The 22,606-nt window shown below is 40.3% G+C and overlaps 1 protein-coding gene across 1 annotated transcript in view; it reads left to right on the top strand.

Annotated features, from left to right (window-relative positions):
• PDGFC (platelet derived growth factor C) overlaps positions 1-22,606 on the top strand; it is a 160,451-nt gene that overhangs the window by 109,511 nt on the left and 28,334 nt on the right. Inside the window, exon 3 of the mRNA XM_081959278.1 lies at positions 17,922-18,102. Coding sequence (XP_081815404.1) covers positions 17,922-18,102 — 181 coding nt within the window. The remainder of the gene's footprint in view (positions 1-17,921; positions 18,103-22,606) is intronic.

The following is a 22,606-nucleotide window of genomic DNA, read 5'->3' as shown; positions in this document are numbered from 1 at the left end:
TAAAAAACTTGCAACCAGGATGTCTATTAAAAACCTGCTAAAAATCTACTTTATCCCTAAAAAGATCCACAGAGAACCTAATGCACTGACCAGAAATTGTTGATTGTCATCTTGACATCTATCATTGACAAGCGTTTTAAGAAGCTTTTGATTTTTTTTAACAGTCTCCCCTAATACCCAAGGATACTGATTCACTTTTAAAAGTACTATAAAGGAAAAATAGTGTAGACATTTTTATTTTAAATTATATATTTTCCTTCATTTTGATGAACATGTTTTATATCAACTCTGCTGACATACTTTTTTTTAATTAAACAGACTTCAAAACAGCATGAAATATTTTAGTGGAACAACACTTTTCATAAAGACTTTTTTCCTACACTGATCCACTTTTTTTTTCAATGATTGTTTTATTAACATTGAAATCTGAATTAAGATAAATGTTCATGGTACTTTCTTCCTCTAATTGCTTCACATTCTTCTAAAATTCAGGTTTTCATTAATATATAAGAAAAAAATACATTGACAAATGGAAATGTCTGTAATTGGACATGGATGCAGCACAAGAGGATTGCCCAAAACGAGTCCTTTAATGTAGTTTACTGAAAAACATATTGCTGGATGATTCCATGTGACAGAATTGCCTAATGGTGCTGTGAAGGATGCGCATCAGACAGATGAATGGCACTTCTTTCTTCCAGTTCAAATTCAGGGAATATATAAGAATGAAGGACATTATTTCAGACTGAGTCCAGAATTTTTTTCTGTTTGATGCTGCTCCAAAGGCTATTTTGCAATAACCATTTTTGTAAAGTTTTGTAATAAATCAAAGTTGGAGGACTCTAGTGAATGGCATCCTTATCTATGGAAAGAGTTTGTAATCTTTGAGGAATGTAAATTATTATTTTATTATATTTTAAACTTAAAATTATAATTAAGAATCACTCTAGATTAGTTTAATCAGTTCCTTGAAGCAAAATATAAAATCAAACGTATTGCAATCATTTAAATAAAAGCAACTTTTTTTGCAGACTTGAATATTTGATTTCTGGTAATGTTTCTTTTTCCCAAATATGATTTGAATTCAATAATTGGAAGTTTCACTGTTACCTTTTGGGGTGTTTTTATAATTTAAATAAAGTATCTGAACGTTTGGAGAAAAGTTTTACATTTACTGGAAATCTTATTGATATCTAATATATACACTAAATTTTGTGAGTAAACTTTGTTATTTTGAGATTGCTTTTCTATTATGAATACAAAGATACTGTGTTTCCCCAAAAATACAACAGGGTCTTATATTTTTTTGACAGACAAAATATGGCCTTGGGCTTATTAGAAGGGGGGGCTTATTGTTTTGGGGTTGCTGGGCGGCTGCTCCCTTGCGAGTGGGCTCCCGAAGAGCCGGGCACAGCCTCGGGGTGAAAACTTTGTCCGGCAGTCTGCCCATAACCATAGAAAACACTCCTAGAGCAGCCGCTGCTGGAAGAATAGGAAGCCGAGTTCGGAGTTTGGAAGCCGGAGAAGAAATTTTGCTCGGAGCTCAGCGGCGGCTGCAAGGACAGCTGGCCCAGGGCATGGTGAGGCTGGGAGACATGAGAGCTGGGGGCAGAGCAGGCGCTCGCACAACCCCCCTCTCCAGCTGGTTAGAGCTCCATGCACTGACCTAGGTTGTATCCCGAATGTGCCAAGCTGCGGGAGCTGGGGGGTCGGGCAGAGCTTCATGTGGCTTGGCGCCTTAGGGATACTCCCTACATCAGTGAATGGTGCAATGCACGGCTGGAGAGGGGGTTTGCCAGGTGGCTGCTCGTGAGCATGGTCACCTCATGGCTGCTTCACCCCTGAGGCTGTGCTCGGCTCTTCGGGAGCCCGCTCGCAAGGGAGCAGCCGCCCGGCAACTCTCCCCTCCAGCCAGGCAGAACGCCACTCCCCAACCTAGCGGTATCCCAAAGGTACCAAGCAACGTGAATGTCTTTCTTCCGCCCTCCCGACTCACGCGGCTTGGCGCCTTCAGGATACCGCTAGGTCAGTGAGTGGTGCTCTGCCTCGCTGGAGGGGGGGGTTGTCCAGGGGGGTTATTTTCAGGGTGGGGGCTTGTATTTTTGCCCACCCAAAAATGTGGCAAGGTTTAGTTTCAGGACATGTTGTATTTTCGGGGAAACACGGTACAAGTAACTTAGTACGTTTTTCAGCTAACCCTCAAGCAGCATGTCCGTTTCATTGTGGTTTTGCTATAAATGTTTTCGTAGTATGCAAATATAGGAGAATTCTATAGAGTAGATACAGATAGATTAACATTGTAGTATTATTACTATTGAGTAACATTGCTGGAAACAAAAATCAGGATACAGGTGAAAACTCAAATCATCAGAAAGTATTCTAAAAAAATTATGTTGCTGAATTTAAGAAATAATGTAGATGAGGATTGACAAGATTTTTCATTTGTTCTGTACTTGCCAAAGAAATAAAACTCATTAGAAAGTGTTCACTTGACTGATCAATGGAACTGGATACAGAAAAAGCTAGGTAACAATTGCTAGAGTCAGTACTCTAGGGAGAATAGATTACTAAGGTATATTTAGGAAGTAAAAAAAGGAAACTTCCTTTTATCATCCTATGAATACTGGGTTCTGAAGTGCAATGCAATTCATGACTTTTAGGATTCTCTAACATGTGCTTCATCCCATGTGTCTCCTATCTTGTGGATGGTTGGATGCAATAGTATCTGGAGCTTGGAAGTAATCAGTGCCTGTTTAGAAGGAGGAAGATTACTGTCAGGTGTTGTCAAATTCTGTCAATTTCTGTCAAAGCCAATTTGGTCTAGTGATTAAATCACAAGGCTAGAAACCAGGAGATCATGATTTCTTGTACTACCTTAGCATGAAAGCCGGCTGGGTGACTTTGGGCCAGTCAGTCATTCTCTCTCAGTCCCATTCATCTCACAGGATTGTTGTTATGGGGAAAATAGGAGGAGGAAGGAATATTAGGTACGTTTGCTACTTTGAGTTACTTCTAAAAGTTACAAAGGTGGGATTTTTAAAGATGTTCAAAAAGTCCCCTTAAGGAGATAATATAGTCATTTTAAAGAGAAATTTTCTTGTCCTGAAAACTTATCATCCTGTCTGCAGTCTTCACCCTTTAAAGAAGAATGTTTAGAAGATGGTGGGCTTCCAAGATGCAAAATATGGAACCCTAGCAATCAGGGTTCAGACCAGTGATGAAATCCATTTTTTTTATTACAGGTTCTGTGGGTATGGCTTGGTGGGCATGGCAGGGGAAGGATACTGCAAAATCCCCATTCCCTCCTCATTCCTGGGGGAAGGATATTGCAAAATCTCCATTCCCACCCCACTCTGGGGCCAGCCATAGGTGGTATTTGCCGGTTCTCTGAATTACTCAAAATTTCCACTACCTGTTTTCCAGAACCTGTCAGAACCTGCTGAATTTCACCCCTGGTTCAGCAAGAGATAGAAACAGCATTGCTCGTTCTGATGGATAACCTTAACTGGTACCTAGGTGGATGGATTGAGCTCTTTTTTCTTTTTGGTCCTCTTTATTCTTTCTTAAGCATTTAATGACACTGACTGTGTGTGGCCAGTGTGGGCATGGCTAACTTGACGTCACTCATGTTGATCCTGTGGTGGCCCAATCACTCTGCCAGTGAAAACAGGCTCCCTAGCTCTGTTATTGACTGTGATGGCTTCTGTCAGTAAAAATGGAGCTTGGGAGGGCCCCCGCCTACTGTTTTCAGGGTAGCGCCATGGGGTGCCAGATCTAAGCACCCCATGGGCCGGATCCAACCCCTGGGCCTTGAGTTTGACATCCCTGTCCTTGAGGGTCAGAGATGCTGTGGTCTTCTCCCCCTGCATGAGATCATTGAAGAAGTGCATGGAGGGCTGTAAAAATCTTGATGGAAAGAAACAAGCTGAAACAAGACAAAGTTGCTTGAGAAAATCATTTGGCTCTATCTGCCCTCAGTCCCCCACCATTATGACTACTGCTAGGTTTCTGTGACAGTATGTGGGATTTACTTTGGGAAACTGGAGAAAGCCCATTGCCTTGACTGTAGGTCTTTGTTCTGACTTCCAAGGTTATTCCCATGTACCACCACAATTTATATCTGAAGGCCATAGCTGGGGGGGGGGGGGATTGCATGACTTCAGTTTGTGGATTGTTTGTGGACAGTAATTAAAGTAGAAAGCTCTGGAAATGATAAGTCATGGTCTCATCAGCCCAAAACTAGAAAGATTTACATGGGGCTTTGAAAACTACTGAGAACTTGAAGTTTGCTATTGGTACAAAAGGAGAACTACAATATTAACTCCTAGTAAATTTTGGGATACAATGAAAAAATATTTTTATACTTTAAAGAGCTACTGGATTTGGATCCTAAGTGCATTTATGAACTTGTCCTGCAGGTAGAACTGATCCAATCTGATCCAATCTTTGGGCTCATTCTGGATGGGAAACGTTTGTGGGAAGTAACAACAGGGAGGAGTGGGAAGTTTGTTACCTTTGCCTGTTTATCATCAAGTGATCCATTCTGGAACCATAGCATTGCAGCAATCAGATCTAAGATATTTTAAAACAGAATGACATTACAATTTGTCCTTGACTCACAAGCAGTCTCTTAGCAACTATTTAACCCTACCCCCCCCCCCCAAGGACTTAAGACCCAGATTAAAAGTGCCAATGTCTGGGTTGTATGTGATCACATAGCCACATTTTGGAGGCCAGCCCATATTTATGGCCATTTGTAGCATCCGGCAATCACTTAACAGCAATTTACAGAATTTTTGCCAGGACCAACTTTTACTTTACTTTCCAAGAAACGGCCCATAGAGAACAATGGGTCTAAAAATCACAGTGTTTAGAATAGAATAACAGAGTTGGAAAGGACCTTGAAGGTCTTCTAGTCCAACCCCCTGCTTAGGCAGGAAACCCTACACTACAGTCATTTACTGCTGCAAAAAAGTTTGTAAAATCAGATTCTGTCACATGATTCTGTCAATTGTAATTGTGGGTTCAATTATAGTTGTAAGTTAAGGACTGTCTTGTATTATCAACATTATAAAATTACATAGAGCACAGTAATATTTAAGAGTAAGAAAGAAGAATATTTTCAATATTCTGAATAAACTGTACTGTTAAGAACAGTTCAGTTTGCTCCATGTTCTTAAGCACTAAAAAGTTACTTTAGAAATTGTCAGCAATTCCCTCTTTTTAAATAAATAAAAATATCAGAAATGTTTCTCAAATTGCTTTTCTGCTTTGAACAAATATTTCAGAAAGAACCCTATAACAGCAAAAATGTTGCTTTTTCTTTGAAGTTCTTATGCAGTGGAAAATTATTTGCTGTTGAATTCATCAAGCAAGTACTATTGAGTTATGATAAACATAATAAATAGACTAAACATTTGGATAGCTGAAGGTTCATTAAGCAAAGGATTATAAAAAACATATGAGCTAAGCCTTTCATGTTGAATATATTGCTACATCGAAGCATCTCAACAGAATCTTAAATTAGAAAGCTGTATTTTTCTCTTTACTTGTTAACTGTAGATAGGGGCTACCTATTTATTTATACAACTTCTCCAGGGTGTGGCATCTTTTACTTTCACCAAAACATGACCTTTAGAATCCCCATTATGGCTTTTCAGAAAAAGTTTGAGGGAACTAGTATATGTTTGGGGTTTACTTAAGTATGTGGTGAAGTATTTGTGGCTGCTAAGTGAGTGAGATGGTTTTATCCCTCTTCCTCTTACAAAAATAAAAATGAGGCTACACCTAAATATCTTTATGTTATGAAAGCAAGTAGGATATATCATGTTCTCTTCTTACTTTTTAAAAATTAAAAAGACTGTGAAATATAAAGCTTGAATGAAATGTTAAATAAGTGATATTGTTATAAGATAGGAAACATTAATGACTTACCACTATAGCAAATGTGGCGTTTACATTTATTCTGGGGGAAGAGACATAGATGATAAAAAAAGAAGTAAACTCTAGAGTCTTAAAAATCAACATGTAACTTAAAAGTAAACATAGAAATTCCTCTATACTGTATATCCCCCTCCCAAAAATAGACATTTCTAGATGCAGAGATTACCTACTTCATCTGAAAAGAATATATATTTTTGTAAAACTTTCCAGAAATATACTCCAATCATTAAATACTTCATCTTTCATCCTGATCTGAAGGAAAATGAAATAAATCCAAAGCCCATCAAGATTTGCTAATTAGAGGGAGTTAATATTAAATACTTCCCATTTAAAAACATAATTTATATAATTTTATGAAGCAGTATTTTGACTATTTTAACTGTGTCACTGTGAAATATAAATAGCTGATGTAAAACACTGCATTGATATATTTAGGTCTGAAAATGATTTTTTGCAGAAAAAAATCAGCAATATATTGATAATAGTAAGGGAATAGACATAAAAAATACCCAACACCAGATAAGTTAATAATACCATATTGTTAATTACAATTTTGTGTTGATGTTTTATGATTGTGAAATCACCCAGATGCACCCAGAGCATAATATATTTAATAATTTTAAATGAAGTCTGGATGGGTAATTTTGGAAAAAGCTCGTAATCCAGATAAATATTCCTATGTAAAATCAAAAAGGCTAGCTCAAGCATATAGCATCAAATTAGGAAAGTAAAAAATATGCTTCCCAGTATACAGTTTCCAAGGAAACTAAAATTCAAGTTCAGCCATAAAACATTTAGAAGACCAAGAAATGCTGGCTGTGAAAAGATATTAGAATGTGAAAAGAAATATGGACAATAAGGCAAAGTAGCCCATAGAAAGAAATTATACCCATGAAATATTTCATATTTGTTCTCTCAAAGCCCTTTTGTCATTGTACTACAGCCCTGTTACCTCATAATTATTCTGTAATTGCTTCATTGACATCACTAGATGACTGAAGAGCTGTATCTGATCAAATATATTGTTGCTGTCCTTCATCAAACATGTACACTAATTTACCTTAGTTCAAAAAGAGGCACTGTACTTCTTCAGAACTGACTTTTGTCTCCAGTGTTGATCACTAAACCAATTTATGCTTAAATAGGCATGTTCTGACCTCCAGTTTAAATGAACTAAAAAATTTCTGGAGTGAGGAACAGGAGGCTCCAGTAGTGGTATTAACATGCCCAATTGGCCACGAAACTGGGATGAAGCTGAAGCCAGGCCTCTGTGCTGCACCCTTGACTTCCAGTTCATCTCTGTCCGGCCAAAAAACAAGACCTATTATTATTTTTCTTCTGTATTTCTACCATTACTGGACCCTCCTGGCGATTACAGCCTCCTTAGGATTTGCTCTCTTCTTCTGCCAGTAAGTTGCCTGGTTGGGGCTTTCCCTTGCTGGCCTCCAGGGATAGTACATTGCCTTCTGAGGGCTGGGAAGGCTCAGGCGCCGTTGCAGCAGCCGTTTGGAGCCGTGCCAGCCACGTGGCTGCAACTTTTGTCTCTGGGTGATCGGGAGGCTTGCGGGCTTGGGATTTCCAGCCCCACGGCCTCTCGTCACTGAAATTTACTTGAGATCGCTCCGGTGGCTGGGATCGAGCCGCGGCGGTGCTGGGAAGAGCGCGAAGGCTTTGTGAGACAGCGAGGCAAGCCGCGGAGTGGCGAATCAGCACGTGGGCACCTCAAGCCGGGAAAAGCCTTGGCAGCAGTCCCGGAAACCCGCTGAGCTTGGTGCTGGCGTTTGGGGCTGCCTGGGAAGTAAAAAGATGGCAGAGAGAGCATCGAGGAGGGTTCGCTTAGAGGGCCGTGAGTATTGGCACGTGGCAAATGACGGAGGAGGCGTGAAGGTCCCCTTCTCCCCCAACCTCCCCTGGGGAGGGCCCCTCTTCCAGGCATTGCCCCACAACCTCAGCTAGGCTCCAAACGGTGGCTGCTGCTTCTCATCCCTCATGTGCCACACAGAGGGATGATCTTAGGAGACACAAGGCCCTTACTTTTCCAAGGCAGAAAAGTTAAGGGCCCAGCAGGGCAGGCTAAGCCTCTCCTCCTCGTTCCAGCTCTACACTACAGCCAGTTTCTCTTCCCCCCCCCCCCCCAGGTTCTCCTGATTCCCTTGGGAGGTTTTTGGGGAGGCTTCCCCTTCACCACCTCTTTCCCTGGAAGACCAGGATCTCGATTTGGAGGATTCCTGCATGCAGGCTGGGGCAGCTCAGAATCCAGTGAATCCCGGCTGGGATTCATTGGATATGGATGACCTTCCCAGGGGGTTGCAGAATCTTGCTGAGAGGGCCATTTCCTCTGGCATTGCTGCTAGCCTACAGCAGCAAGCCACCTGGCCCTCAGCATCGGACCAGGGCAAGGCCCCCAGGCCCATTTCCTCTCAGGCATGTCCTCCCTCGGCTCCAGTGAGCCATCCTGGGTCTCCTTCCTTAGTTAATGAAGGATCAGTGTCAGGGGATAAGGCCCAGCAGGACCCTGACTTATCTGAGGATGAGGATGATTCCAAGCCAGAATCCCCTGCCTTCACTGGCCTTTTTCCGCCAAATGTATTCCGATCCCTCCTGTGCAAAGTGTGTGCCACTGCACAGGTTGAGGCGGGTGAAGGGGCTAAGGAAGGGGCTAAGGACGGAACTGAAGAGGGGACTCAGAAGGGGGGCAAAGAAGCCTTGAGGTCCAGTCTTCTCTGAATCCAAGATCCCTGCTCCTCACCTATTTCTGGAGGTGGTAAAGAAACAATGGGAGAAGCCTACAGCCTTTCCCAACCCTGGCAGTAATGATAGACATTTTTATAATATTGAGCCAAATTTCTCCCAGGCATTGCAGCTACCAACCGTGGACCCCACCTATTCAGGGAAGCCTCCAGACGGTCCCTGAAGCCTCCGGAGGGCCTCTGGAGGGCCTCCGGGGGGGTGGGGGAGGCTCTTTTCGCCCTCCCCAGGCTCCTATAAAGCCTCTGGAGCCTGGGGAAGGCGAAAAATGGCTTTTAAAAAGGTGAACTCAGCTGGCCAGCGCGCGCATGCGCGCTGGCCAGCTGGCAGGGCAGTGCCTCGCGTGCCCTGACAAATGGCTCCACGTGCCACTTGTGGCACGCGTGCCATAGGTTCGCCATCACTGGTATAGGTGGTACCTTGCTCAACAGTAGTAACTGTGAAAGGGATCTTGGAGTCCTAGTGGACAACCATTTAAATATGAGCCAGCAGTGTGCAGCAGCTGCCAAAAAAGCCAACACAGTTCTAGGCTGCATCAACAGAGGGATAGAATCAAGATCACGTGAAGAGTTAATACCACTTTATAATGCCTTGGTAAGGCCACACATGGAATACTGCATTCAGTTTTGGTCGCCACGATGTAGAAAAGATATGGAGACTCTAGAAAGAGTGCAGAGAAGAGCAACAAAGAGGATTAGGGGACTGGAGACTAAAACATATGAAGAATGGTTGCAGGAACTGGGTATGTCTAGTATAATGAAACGAAGGACTAGGGGAGACATGATAGCAATGTTCCAATACCTCAGGGGTTGCCGCAAAGAAGAGGGAGTCAAACTATTCTCCAAGGCACCTGAGGGTAGAACAAGAAGCAATGGGTGGAAACTAATCAGGGTAGCCACAAGGGTCTTAAATGCCTACACACTACTGCTCAAGCTTTAGAGAATAAACAGGATGTTCTCACTTTTAGGATTTAAGGAGAAACTTCCTAACAGTGAGGACAATAACCAGTGGAACAATTTGGCATCAGAAATTGTAGGTGCTTCATCATTGAAGGTTTTTAAGAAGAGACTGGACAGTTACTTGTCTGAAATTTTATAGCGCATGATGGCGAACCTATGGCATGTGTGCCACAGGTGGCACGCAGAGCCTTTTGTCAGGGCTTGTGAGGCTTGCCCTGTCAGCTGGCCAGTTGACTTCGGCCTTCTTTGAAGCCTGAAGCCACTGGAGCGTGAAAAACCAGCCTTATCGGCAAACAGGAAGTTCAGGAACAGACTTCCTGTTTGCTTATAGGGCCAGGTTTAGCCCTCCGGAGCCTTCAGGGGCCTCCAGGAGGCTTCCCTGAAGACTCCAGAGGGCAAAAAACGACACTATGAGCAAACCAGAAGTCACTTACGGGTTGCTCGTATGGTCGTTTTTCGCCCTCCGGAGACTTCAGGAAACCCTGAAGACCCCTGAAGGCTCTGAAGGGCTAAAACCAGGCTAGGAGCAAATCGGAGGGGTGGGGGAGGCTGTTTTCACCCCCCTAGGCTTCTATAAAGCCTCTGGAGCCTGGGAAGGGCGAAAAACGCACGCCAAAAATGGGGGGGGGGAGCAGTGGTCGTGCGCACATGCGCTCTGTTCGTGCCATAGCATTATGGGCATGGCATGCCCACGCATGACCCCACTGTGCTCTCCCCGCTTTTGACATGCGAGCCAAAAAACGTTCACCATCACTGGTATAGGGTTTCCTGCTTGAGCAGGGGGTTGGACTAGAAGATCTCCAAGGTCCCTTCCATCTCTATTGTGATTGATTGATTGATTGATTGATTGATTGATTGATTGAAATACTAGTACGAGAGGGCAAGTATGATATAGTTCCCATTATAGAAACTTGGTGAAATGAAACTCATGTCTGAAATGTAATGATAGAAGCGTACAAACTATTCAAAAGAAACAGACCTAACAAAAGAGGAGGTGTAGTTGCATTATGAGAGAGACCACTTCCTCTCTACAGAGATGCAAACACCAAGAGATGAAAGCCTTCTAGAATGCATTTGGGTCAACATAAAAGGAAAAAGATCAGCATGTATGTTTAGGTAACATTCTTGTTCAATACAAATCTTTTTTCTCTTTAATTTTTTAAGTAGCTAATATCTTCTTAAAAACTCAGGGAATCTTCTAGTAATATGGGAAAAACACCAGTCACTTGTAATTTATTGTGGAAATAAATGAATGTTTTTTTCATATGGAACATTCTGAGATCAGATCTCACATGGCTTAATCAGATAGTTTAAAATAGATATTAAAGAAATCCAGTTCCTTCTTTTCACTCATCAAATAACAAGATCTGAGCATTTAGTTTCACTTTTAGTTTTCAATTTGGACTCTGAGATGCCAAGAAAGCATTTAGAACAGCCCAGTACGTGGGATGGTATAATTCTATGTCAGGATCTTTCCACGCTCAAGATCCTGTTGCTTTTCATTTATTAGTATATAATGATCATTAAGCTTATTTCTGTATTTATTTTCTCATCACTTCTTTGAAACAGGCAATAATATAGATGTAAAAAAGCTCTATAAGAAAGTTCCAGAATAAAATCCTTGCCCTGAAGCTTCTGTTAGAGCTACAAGTGTATGATTATTCAACGTGACTAGAATTGGATTACAAAAAAATCTGTTAAATTTCATCTAATTAAGGCTGATTATCAACAATTTTCCAAGTCCTATAACTCCAAAATTTATTTAATCTTGTGTCTAGTGTAGTTTAACTCAGAAAGTATTATACCTACATTGAATTAATAGGTATACTGGGTTTTGGACCCTGAACGACAGTTTTTATGGCTAGATTTTATATGGTGTATGTAGCTAGAACTCAGTGTATAGGTACTTGTACTGTGTACAATTTTGTATGCAATTGCTACCATTGATAAAAGTATATTTATGACTAAGTTTATCTCCTCTTATAATTAAACGAAACATCTACTTGAAAACATTAAGAGACAAAAATTCTAGTAATTCTATTAGGCAGCTAACAGTATATTTAGAACTCATAAGAAAAAAAAACAGTTGGAAAGCTGCCACTGAGACTTCCTCACAACATACTTTCATTACTCTTATTTAAAGTAGCTGAGATATTTTACATTCTGGAAGCCAAACTTACTGCAATACACCCACCCTCTATTTTTGAATTTTATTACACCAGCAGGCATAATTGTGTCTACAAAAACAGGCTTGTTTTTAGAAAGCATGAAATAAGTAATCAAGTCCCCACGGATGTCTGAGAAGAGATGTGGTCATTATAAACTGCTTTAAGTATGAAGTGAGCTCTGTATCATGTTGCTGAGAGAAACCTACATTTCATTGGACAATAAAAGCAGGCTTAGTAAAGCCCCTTAAATACTGATTTGGAGAGTGCAATACAATACCTGTGATTCCATTACAGGGATTAAGATGATCGCCTAGAGACATGGGATTCTGGTTGTCAGTGATTGCTTCACTTCATTTGCCAAGTTTCATATCATTTTCAACATTTCAAGAATGTCATTGGTGTGGATGTTTGATCACCACATGTCATTTCAAAAAGAATATGTAGGTAATTAAAACTTTAATTATTGAGTATTTTATTAAGTAAAATACACAATAATGCAAACAAAGGACAAAAATAATATGAAAAGGATTTGGACTCCAGAGACTGAGATTAATCCACAAGGAGTCGGGTTTATGTATTGCTTGGATTTAAACAAATGACTACATTTGGGGATTGATGCAGATAATCTAAAGAAGCATTAGTAATTTCAAATAAATGATTTAATGTTTAACGATAAGCTTTGTCTCAATTCTTGTTTTGTAAATGTGAATTAACATTTATGGATTAGAACTTTTTCACATTTTTCCCTTTTCCTTTCATATTAATAACATTGCAAATTCTGTTTAAGATTAGAATTTATTGAAGAATAGAAAACAATACTGTAAAGACATGGACAGTCAAAACTTATGAAGTATTAATAAAATTTCATTGACTACTGCTATTTCCAAAAGCAACAGTTGTAAGCTATAAAGAAGTTTTAAGCTATAAAGAAGTTTTTGAATAGAGTGGATGACCATCTCCTGGGGCTGGGAGAAAGGTAGTAGATTTTACAATGAGCAGTATAGGCAATTTATAAGGTCCTTTCCAGATCATGCATTCTGTGTTCTTGGTGCTGCTTTTACTTTATGTAGAAGATGAAACAAAACAAGTTATTTCTTTCATGAATTCTCATGGAGGTAACTCTATCAAAGAAGATATTTGTATATTTATTCCCAGTTCTATTGCAGTAGCTGTGGAAGGTGAGCAGGCAACTGAGCAATGAAAACAAGAATATGGGAGTTTAGGTAATTTGTAACATGAACAATTCAAGAAAAGTTAGTGTTTTCTCAAAAAAATAACATTCAGGAAATGTGTGTGTGTCTGTGTGTGTGTGTTACAACCCCTGGTATGCCCAAATATGGGAGGGAACTCACTACTCCCCCTTTCTGTCTATCGGCTCACTGCAGGAGACCATCCAGGCAGAAAACCATATTTTTAATGATGCCTTTTTATATTTGTGTTGTATTTGTGCTGATAAATAAATAAAGGGAGACTAGTATAGATCTATTTCAAGCTATTTAGCTCTCATCAGCTAGCCATACCCTTACTGGGATTCGAACCTGGGCTGTATTATATATTAGGCAGATGTATTAGCCACTAAGCCACAGGCCTACATACCACAGGTCACTAAGCCACAGGCCATACATACCTATTTCCCTGGCTCAGCTAATGAGGAGGAGAGCCTGTGGCTTAGTGGCTAATACACTGCCTAATATGTAATACAGCCCAGGTTCGAATACCAGTAAGGGTATGACTAGCTGATGAGAGCTAAATAGCTTAAAATAGATCCATACTAGTCTCCCTTTATTTATTTATCAGCACAAATACAACACACACACACACACACACACACACATATATATTAGGTGTACAGAAAATATTGTACAGAAATCCATTAGAATACAATAAAATATTGTACATAAGTCCATTAGAAAATTTTATTTTTAAAAAAATAATTTTTATTGAACTTATTTAAACATTAAAAACAAAACACAAATTTCCACTTATTACAGTGTTTCCGTATCGGTATCATTAATATCATTCATATTTACATAAGCTCTACTTCTATATCCTCTAATGCAATATATATTATACAGTCACTTAGAATATAATAATATTTACAGATATGTACAGTGTTATCGTATCTTCTCTCTCTTTCAACTCCATGGTGAACCTATCCATCTCTGCACACTCAAGTACCTTTCTTATTATCATTGCATTTTTTCTCCTAATATGCCCAATAAAAATAATTCTGGTTTCAATTCGATCTTTTGTTCTGTAATTTGTTCCAGCCATTCCTTTATTTTAAGCCAATATTTTCTGGCTTTGGTACAGGTCCACCACATATGATAGAACGTTCCTTGTTTGTATCTCCGCATCTCCAGCATTCAGATGAACGATTTGGAAACATTTTGGCTAATACTACTGGGGATAAATGCCAATGATAAAACATTTTATACAGGTTTTCCTTATAGGCTGCTGAATCGTCAATTTATAATTTCCCCCCTATAATTTATCCCAATTCAATACTATAACCAAAATTTCTAGCCCAACTTATCATTGTCTCCTTCACTGTTTCTTCTTCCATTTTATATCTTAGAAAGTAATTGTATGCTTTGTTGATCGTTTTCGCCCCTGTCCCTTGCATTGTTTTATCAAATTCCAATTGTTTTCCATAAATGCCATGTTATTCTACATTTTTTTATATCGTATCTTAATTTAGAGATAGCACCCCCCCGCCCCAGGTCTATTCCTTGGTTTTTTAATTCCTGTTCAGATTTTAATTCTCCTTGCTCATCTAATAATTCTTTGTAAGTCACAGTCTTGTTTAGGTCTAATTTGTTTGGATAAATCATCACCTCCATTGTTGATAGCCACATTGGAATTTTCATGTAGTAGTTTTTCCTAATTTTTCCCCAGATGTACAACAATGAATCTCTTATTAAATGTCTCTAAAAGTATGAGTGGGTTTTGTTTTTCCCCTCCTAGATTAATGCGTGCCAGCCCAATTGGAGGTTGTGACCTTCTATTACCAATATCCTACTATTATTGATCCAATCTTTTAGCCAAATAACTGCTGCTTTATAATAATAGAGTTCCCAGTCAGGGAGACCAAAACCCCCCTTATTTCTACTATTTTGCAAAAGTTTAAGGTTTATGTGGGCTTTCCCCCCCAACCAGATACATTTTAATATTATTTTGTTTAATTCTACAAAGTATTTTTCCCTAATTTTATTGGTACCATTTGAAAGAGATATAGAATTTTAGGTAAGATATTCATTTTAATTATTGCAATTCTCCCAATTAATGATATTTGTAATTTTGCCCAATTATCCAAATCTTTTTGTAATTGTTGCACTAATGTATTATAATTGTTCTTTTTGTTGAGGAACACTTTGCCCTTAGCCAAATTCCTAAATATTTCATCATCTTGGCCATCTGAATCCCCAATTTCTTCTCCAGTTCCTCTATTTGCCTATTAGTAAGGTTCTTAGTTACTGTTTTAGTCTTTTATTTGTTTATCTTAAGCCCTGCTACTTTACCAAATTCCTCATTTCCTGTAATAATGTAATACCTGTCTCTAATGGGTCTTCTATTATGAAAGCCAAATCATCTGCAAAGGCTTGTACCGTGTATTCTTCCTTTTTAATCCTCAATCCCCTTATTTCTCTCTTTTGCCTAATTTGTATCAATAATGTTTCTAGTGATAAAATAAATAAAAGTGGGGATAGAAGATCTCTGTCTTACCCCTTTGTTTATCCTAAATTTATCTGTTGATCCCCCATTTAATATTATTTTTGCTGATTGGTTGGAGTAAATTGCCCTAATCATTCCAGTAAATTTCCCCCCTCCCAAATTCATAATATTTAGTTGATTAATAAGAAAATTCCAATTTAGATTGTCAAATGCTTTTTGTGCATCCACGAATATCAGTGCCGCTTGTTTCTCTGGGTGAACCTCATCATATTCCAATAAGTGCATTATAATCCATCTATTATTTTTTAGATGCCTATTAGGTAAAAACCCATTTTGGAATAAATTTGTTAAGTGTTTTTTTTTTACACTTTCCGCCATTATTGTAACAAATATTTTGTAGTGGCATTTAGTAGCGAGATTGGCCTATAGTTTTTTAATTTGCTGTTTATCTGTATTGTCCTTGGGTATGAACATTACAAATGCCTCTGTCCATGAGTTGGGCATTTTTGCTTGCTCTAGTGTTCCATTAGAAAATTGTAATCAAAAATGTGTATGTCATAAGATAGTAATTTTCATGTAATTTTTTAAAATGAATTAATGCCAACCAATACAAAATGAACCAAAAATTGTGGGAAAGAATTAAAGAATGTTAGAATGCATAATTGACAAAATCATTTACCTGAGATTTTGAGAAAGCAGTCTTGGAATGGAATAGAATAGAATAGAATAGAATAGAATAGAATAGAATAGAATAGAATAGCTTTATTTCAATGTACACTAATTGGCCATATATTAAGATGAAATTTTATTGCATACAGCTCTCAAAGGGTCACCACTTCCAATATCCACTAAATAAATAAATAAATAAATAAATAAATAAATAAATAAATAAATAAATAAATAAATAAAAAATAAATAAATAAATAAATAAATAATATAAAAGCCTTTTAACTATTTATGTTTTAAATGGCAGAAACATAAAACAATGTAAATAAAATCAAGTGAATTAATTTATTCTAATAATCAGCTACTCCATATGAGTCTAATTTTTATATATGTAGCATATTTAAAGTTTATACATTGAAATTAATTTGAGGTATATGACAATGCTAACATCCTTTTTTAGTAAGAGTATACTTTTCAATTCCCTATTGTCAACCGAATTATTTTGGGATTGAAATGTTGATGCTATTGCTATTTCTGATTATTCCCTAGCAACACTGTCAATGATTGCTTGAAAAACCAACCTTTTTTTTTTCAGAAGCAATGTTTAAATATATCTATATTGAAAAATCTACTTGGAAATTTTTGTTGGAAGACCTAAAGCACCTCTCTGGCAAACAGTTAAAGACCTATTTCAGCAAGTAATATGCTTCACACATCCGGTGGGGGGGGGGGGGTAGTAAAATTAGAAAGTTATTATGTGACTCTTATGATATTCTGGCAGGTGCTTGGCCCAGTTTTAGGAATAATTCTGGTATATTTTCTGGTGGATTCACAATTGGAAGGTATGGAGTCAGTGTTATTATTGTAACCCTTACGCACATAACCAATTCATATTGTGAGAAAATCCCATTGTGAAAATTGCAAATACTTTTTAATTAACTTGTAAAGGAGATCATTAATATTTTGGTTTCTTGTCAAATAAGTTCTAAAACATTATTTCGAGAAGAATCTAGATTCTTGAAATTGTGAAATGGCAATATTTTCAGTTAAAACATGTTTTGATTTCAATTTTTTCTCCAGATGCACCTCAGGTTGCATCTCAAAGACATCTATTTTTGGCAGAATTTTTTAAATACCCAGGCAAAGATCATTGTTAAATAAAATATGAAAGAAATAAAATATTTGTTATTTATAACATTTCTGAACTAAAGTGATTTATTAATATAATTCATTAATAAAGTTATTAATATAATTACAAATTCATTATTAAGAACATTAACCATAAGTTATTAAGTATAATACCAAAACTAATTCAACAAAATATTTTTCACATGTATTGATAGTCTGGAAAATGTTCTTAAAAGATCTCATTATGCTGAATAAAATGGATAATTACATATATAATATGGACTATTGCGCTTATTCCATTCAGTAATCATTGGTTGGTAGTAAGATCATCAGAACATAAGATATGAATGCGCATTTTATTTGAGTACCTTGGAATTTATCATTTATAAAAGAATTATGGATTTACTGTGCATGGGAAGCAGCAAGAAGTACTTTTCAGTGTGGTCATAAATGTTTTTTTTTACTTCCTTTTTCTTTTTAACTGTTTTTGTGTTTTTGTTCATTTAAAATACTTTACTATTTACTGTATGCACTTATATATACATGACTTTGTTTTTAACTCTGATTCATAAATATTCCTGTGTGCATATAACAATGATTAAATGTACATGTATGTACATATATTTTGCTGTAGGTATGACTTCGTAGAAGTGGAAGAGCCTAGTGATGGCACTGTCTTAGGGCGGTGGTGTGGTTCTGCTACTGTTCCAGGAAAACAAATCTCTAAAGGAAACCAGATCAGGATAAGATTTGTTTCTGATGAGTATTTTCCTTCTGAACCTGGATTCTATATTCATTATAATCTTCTCACAACAGTAAGTATCTGATTCTCAAAGCATAATCAGGTTATCTGAGGGACTGTCTTTTGCCAGTCATATCTACCCGACACATCAGAGTGGAAAGGCAGGGAATGTTGAGGGAGATACACCTGGTGGGACCCAGAAGAAGTGCCTTCTCCATGGTGGCTCCCTCTCTCTGGAACATCACTCCCCCAGAGATTAGAATGGCCCCCACTCTAATACTCTTCTGGAAGGCGCTGAAGATCTGGTTCTGGCAGCGGGCCTGGGGAACCCAGAGCGGGATGGAAACCATTAAATGTCTTGTGTGATCTGCTGTCGTTGGGGAAGTGTTTGATTTTGTTATATTGTACTATGTTAATTTATTTGATTTTTTTTTTAGTTTTTATTGTTTTAAATGTGGTTTTACTGTAAGCCTTCTTGAGTCGCCATGGGCGAATATGCGGCAATATAAATTCAATAAATAAATAAATTAAGAATTAATGCAAACACGGAATTATAGATTATAGATTTAGAAGTCTCTGGTTCATTACAGGAATTCAACTGAAGTATGCCTGACAAATATCAGTACAAGTAGTTGTCGTGTAGCAACCGACGCAGGCAGCAACTCTATGGAGTTACAATAGTTTTGAAAAAAGTAACTTTGTGACCAGTCCTTGCGTTCATGACGTTTGCAAGTCTGAAAAGCCAAGGAAAGTGAAGGAATGTCATAAAGAGGGTCATGGTTTCACCATTTTGCTTAATGACTGAATTGCCAGTCTCAATTGTGGTTGTTAAATGAGGATCTTGAAGTAATACCTCAAATGAGAACTAAATAGGAGGTGTAATTTGATTGGATGTAAAAGAGACGGATTGCGTTTTTGTTATTGTCCTTCTACATGTACTATTAAAGTATAAATGGATGGCATTGTAGACTACTTAAAACAATAGCTGGAAACTTATTAAGCATTTCTTCCGTGTTTACTTTTCTTCTATTCCTGACTGATTCATGTTAGATGGATTTTGCTTTCTTAATTAACTCATTAATTAATCTGTTCTCTTAATTAAACAGATATCTTTTTGGAAATTAAATACTTTGTTTTGTCACACATTGGATCCAAGTTATGAAAATAGGAAAGTGTAAATGTAAAATTTACTCAAAACTATGCATTTTGGATTTGTTTGAATTACAGGTAGTCCTCACTTAACAACCCTAATGAGGAATGCCTACTTCATTGTTAAACAAAGCAGTCATTAATAGAAAAATTATATGACGACCTTGCTTACTGATGGTAGTTCCAGCAGTCTATGTTGCTGACATTTAAATAACTTCTGTACATCTTTAGGCGGCTATAGAAGTTGAATAAATAAACAAAATATGTCATTGTTGAGAATCTGTTCTCTGCCTTGATAGGTAGAACCATCTGGTCAAGTAATATACATATTTTCCAGTAGAGTGGAGGGAGGGGTCACTGAAGGGTTATTACAGCCTGATTGGTCCATTTGACTGAGAGAAAACTTCTTAGCCTTCGGCTTCTCCCGTTGGCTCCCAGTTTCCTCTCAGTCAACAAGGTCCAAAAGACTCAAATTTGGTTCCCAGTGATTGTGAGTACTATATTTAGAAAAATTAATTGGTTCAATTGGACACTTTAAATCAAACAAATTGCTTCGTAAAATAGAGCTGGCCCAATAGGACAAGCTATCGCAGTCCTAAATAGGCAGGGAAAGCAGCGCGGAGCAAAGCTCTTCCCACCTTACTCCCTGCGGGCTCTTTTCCCCCCCGACTGATTCCTGGTGACTCGGGCGTGCCGGGGGGCTTGCAGCTCATTTATCCTCCCCCGAAACATTTCCTTGCCTTGAAGCCGCAGCGCCGGCGGCCCTTTGCCGCGCGTGAAGACCGGCAGTCATTAAACGAGACCGCGCCGTCTCTACCGAGTCGGCGGTGCCCTCGGCGGCGGCGCGTGAACGAGACCGGAGCGCCAGCGGCTCTTGCCGGGCGTGAAGACCGGCGGAAGTAGCTAAAGGGCCGAGATCACTTGCCTTTTTAAACGGCGAGTCCTACAAGGTGCGGGGGAGGCAAGCGGCAGGCTCGGGCGCCATTTTAAACGGCCGCTCGAGAAGAAGACCAGCAAGCCTCAGCGGCGGCCATTTTGAACACGTGTTGGGCCTAGCCCTTCCACCCTCTACCGAGCCTCCGTCATTATTCAAAGCTCAAGTTGAGAGTTTCTCCCAGCAAGAGGCTTCTAGCTGCGACTGCTTCTTCTTCTATAATCATCAGAGCACGTGAGTGGGGCGATGGCAGCGAGATCTGAGGCAGTTCAAACCGCAACTCCCCAGGCCCAGGAAGATAAGTCAGGCCCCACTGCCCCAGCCAGGCCTCGTGTTTCTAGGCCTTCTGCGGAGGATCGCCCCTCCAGAGCCCTACAAAGGGATGAGCTTAGGCGTTCCAGGGCAATCGAGAAAGCGATTGAGAGGGCAGAAAAGAAGAAGGTCAGGGATCCCAGACCTAGATCTAGATCTCCCAGACCTGAGGCTCATAGTCATTCCCCTTCTGTCAACAGGGGGTTCAGCCCTTCCTCTCCCTCTTCCCCTTCATCCAGATCTGTTAGGAGTGAAAAACGGGGGGCTTCTCCCCCTCCCCCAACTTCCCCTGGGACAGGGGGCTTGGATAGAAATGATCCTTTAGAGGGCCCCTCTGCAGGCCCCTCCCGTGGTAGGAGATCCCACAGGGATTCAATTCCTCATGACTATGATTCTGATTATGACGAGGAGAATCTAGAACACCTCCCTGAAAATATAAAAAGATTAATTTCTGCAGCCATTTCCAGGGGAATAGCTCAAAGAGACAGACCTTCCCGGCATAATAGGATTACTCCGTTCAGCAGGGCCAGGTCTAGGAATTCTTCCCCCTCCCTCATGAGCGAGGTCTCTTCTAGGGGGGAGGCCGGTCGTCAAGACGACTGGGGTTTCTCTGAGGAAGAGGATGCGGCCACTGATCAGCCCACCTCTTCTAACTTATTCATTCAGGCCATGTTTAAACCCCTACTGAAGAAGGCTAGGAGAACCACCAAGGTGGGCACAGGGGACCCCACAGTGCCCCCGCCCAGGGACCCAGACATGGTGATGTTCTCAAACACGGCCACCAACAAGGAGGAGATCCCTGCTCCTCCTCTGTTCTTGGAGGTGGCCACCAGTCAGTGGGCCCGACCTTCGAATTTTTCCCCTCCTGGCAGCAATGATAGGCGGGCTTATAATATGGAGAAGGCCTTTTTACAGGCAATTCAACTTCCGGCTATAGACCAACCCATAGCTGCCCTGGTCTCATCCTCCCCGGTGGTCTCCGGGGATGCTGCGGACAAACTTAAGCCGGAGGATAAGAGGGCGGAGCTTACCCTGCGGAAAAATTATAAGGCTTCCGCTTGGGCAATGCGGGCGGCGGCTGCCGCCTCGTATTTTAATCGCACAACAGTGATGTGGCTCCGCCAACTCCAGGATCGTATCCCGATCCAGGATGATCGAATCCATCAAGATCTGACCAAAATTATGGCGGCCTGCCAGTATTCGGCCGACGCGACCTTGGATGCCATGCGTTTTGGCTCCAGCGCCTTGGCCACCTCTGTGGCCTCACGCCGGCTCCTTTGGCTTAGAAATTGGCAGATCGATAATAAAGCCAAATGGGATTTGATAGCTGCCCCCTTCACGGGTCCAAATTTGTTTGGGTCTGCCCTAGACCCAATTCTAGTGGAGAATAAGGAAAAGAAAAAGGTAATGCCTACTTCCACTAAGAAATCCGAGACACGCAGTCACCCATATCGCAGGCCTCCTTTCAGAAACTATGACAGGGACCAGGAGTCCCGTTTCCAACAGTACAGGCAGGATAGGCCATTCAATAGACAAGGCTTCCAAGACCGCTCCAGATACCAGTCTCAGTCCAAGCGGCCCTTTCGCGGGGGGGGCGGCCGCCCCTTCCGCAGAGGGAAATGACTCAAATCCGAGTCATCCCATAGGCGGCCGCCTGGCATTATATGCGGACAAGTGGGACCAGATTACAACAGACGGTTGGGTCCGGGCGACCATTCGCCACGGCCTAAGGTTAGAGTTCCTCTCCTATCCCCCGAGGCGCTTCAAAGTTTTCTCCCCATCCCGGGATCCGGAACGCCGTCATCTCATGGACCTCGCCGTTTCACACCTTCTGGAAATCAGAGCGGTGGAGGTCGTTCCGGAAACGGAGAGGGGGCGGGGCTACTATTCAAATCTATTTGTAGTCCCGAAGGCCTCGGGGGGTTGGAGGGCTATTCTCGACCTGAAGCGCCTGAATCAGTATCTAGTTTACAGGCGCCTCAAGATGGCCTCCCTAAAATCAATCTTGCAGGGCATTCGAAAGGGGGATTACATGGCCTCGGTAGACCTGACGGAGGCCTACCTACACATCCCCATCCTTCGGTCTCACCGTCAATTTCTGAGATTTTCCCACAAAGGCAGACACTATCAGTACCGGGCCCTGCCATTCGGCCTGGCCTCGGCCCCTCGGACGTTCACCAAA

This window comes from Natrix helvetica (assembly GCF_964273705.1).
Source record: "Natrix helvetica genome assembly, chromosome: 7".
NCBI lineage: Eukaryota > Metazoa > Chordata > Lepidosauria > Squamata > Natricidae > Natrix > Natrix helvetica.
The sequence above is the reverse complement of the archived record's forward strand: the minus strand, read 5'-3'. Positions and strand labels throughout refer to the sequence as shown.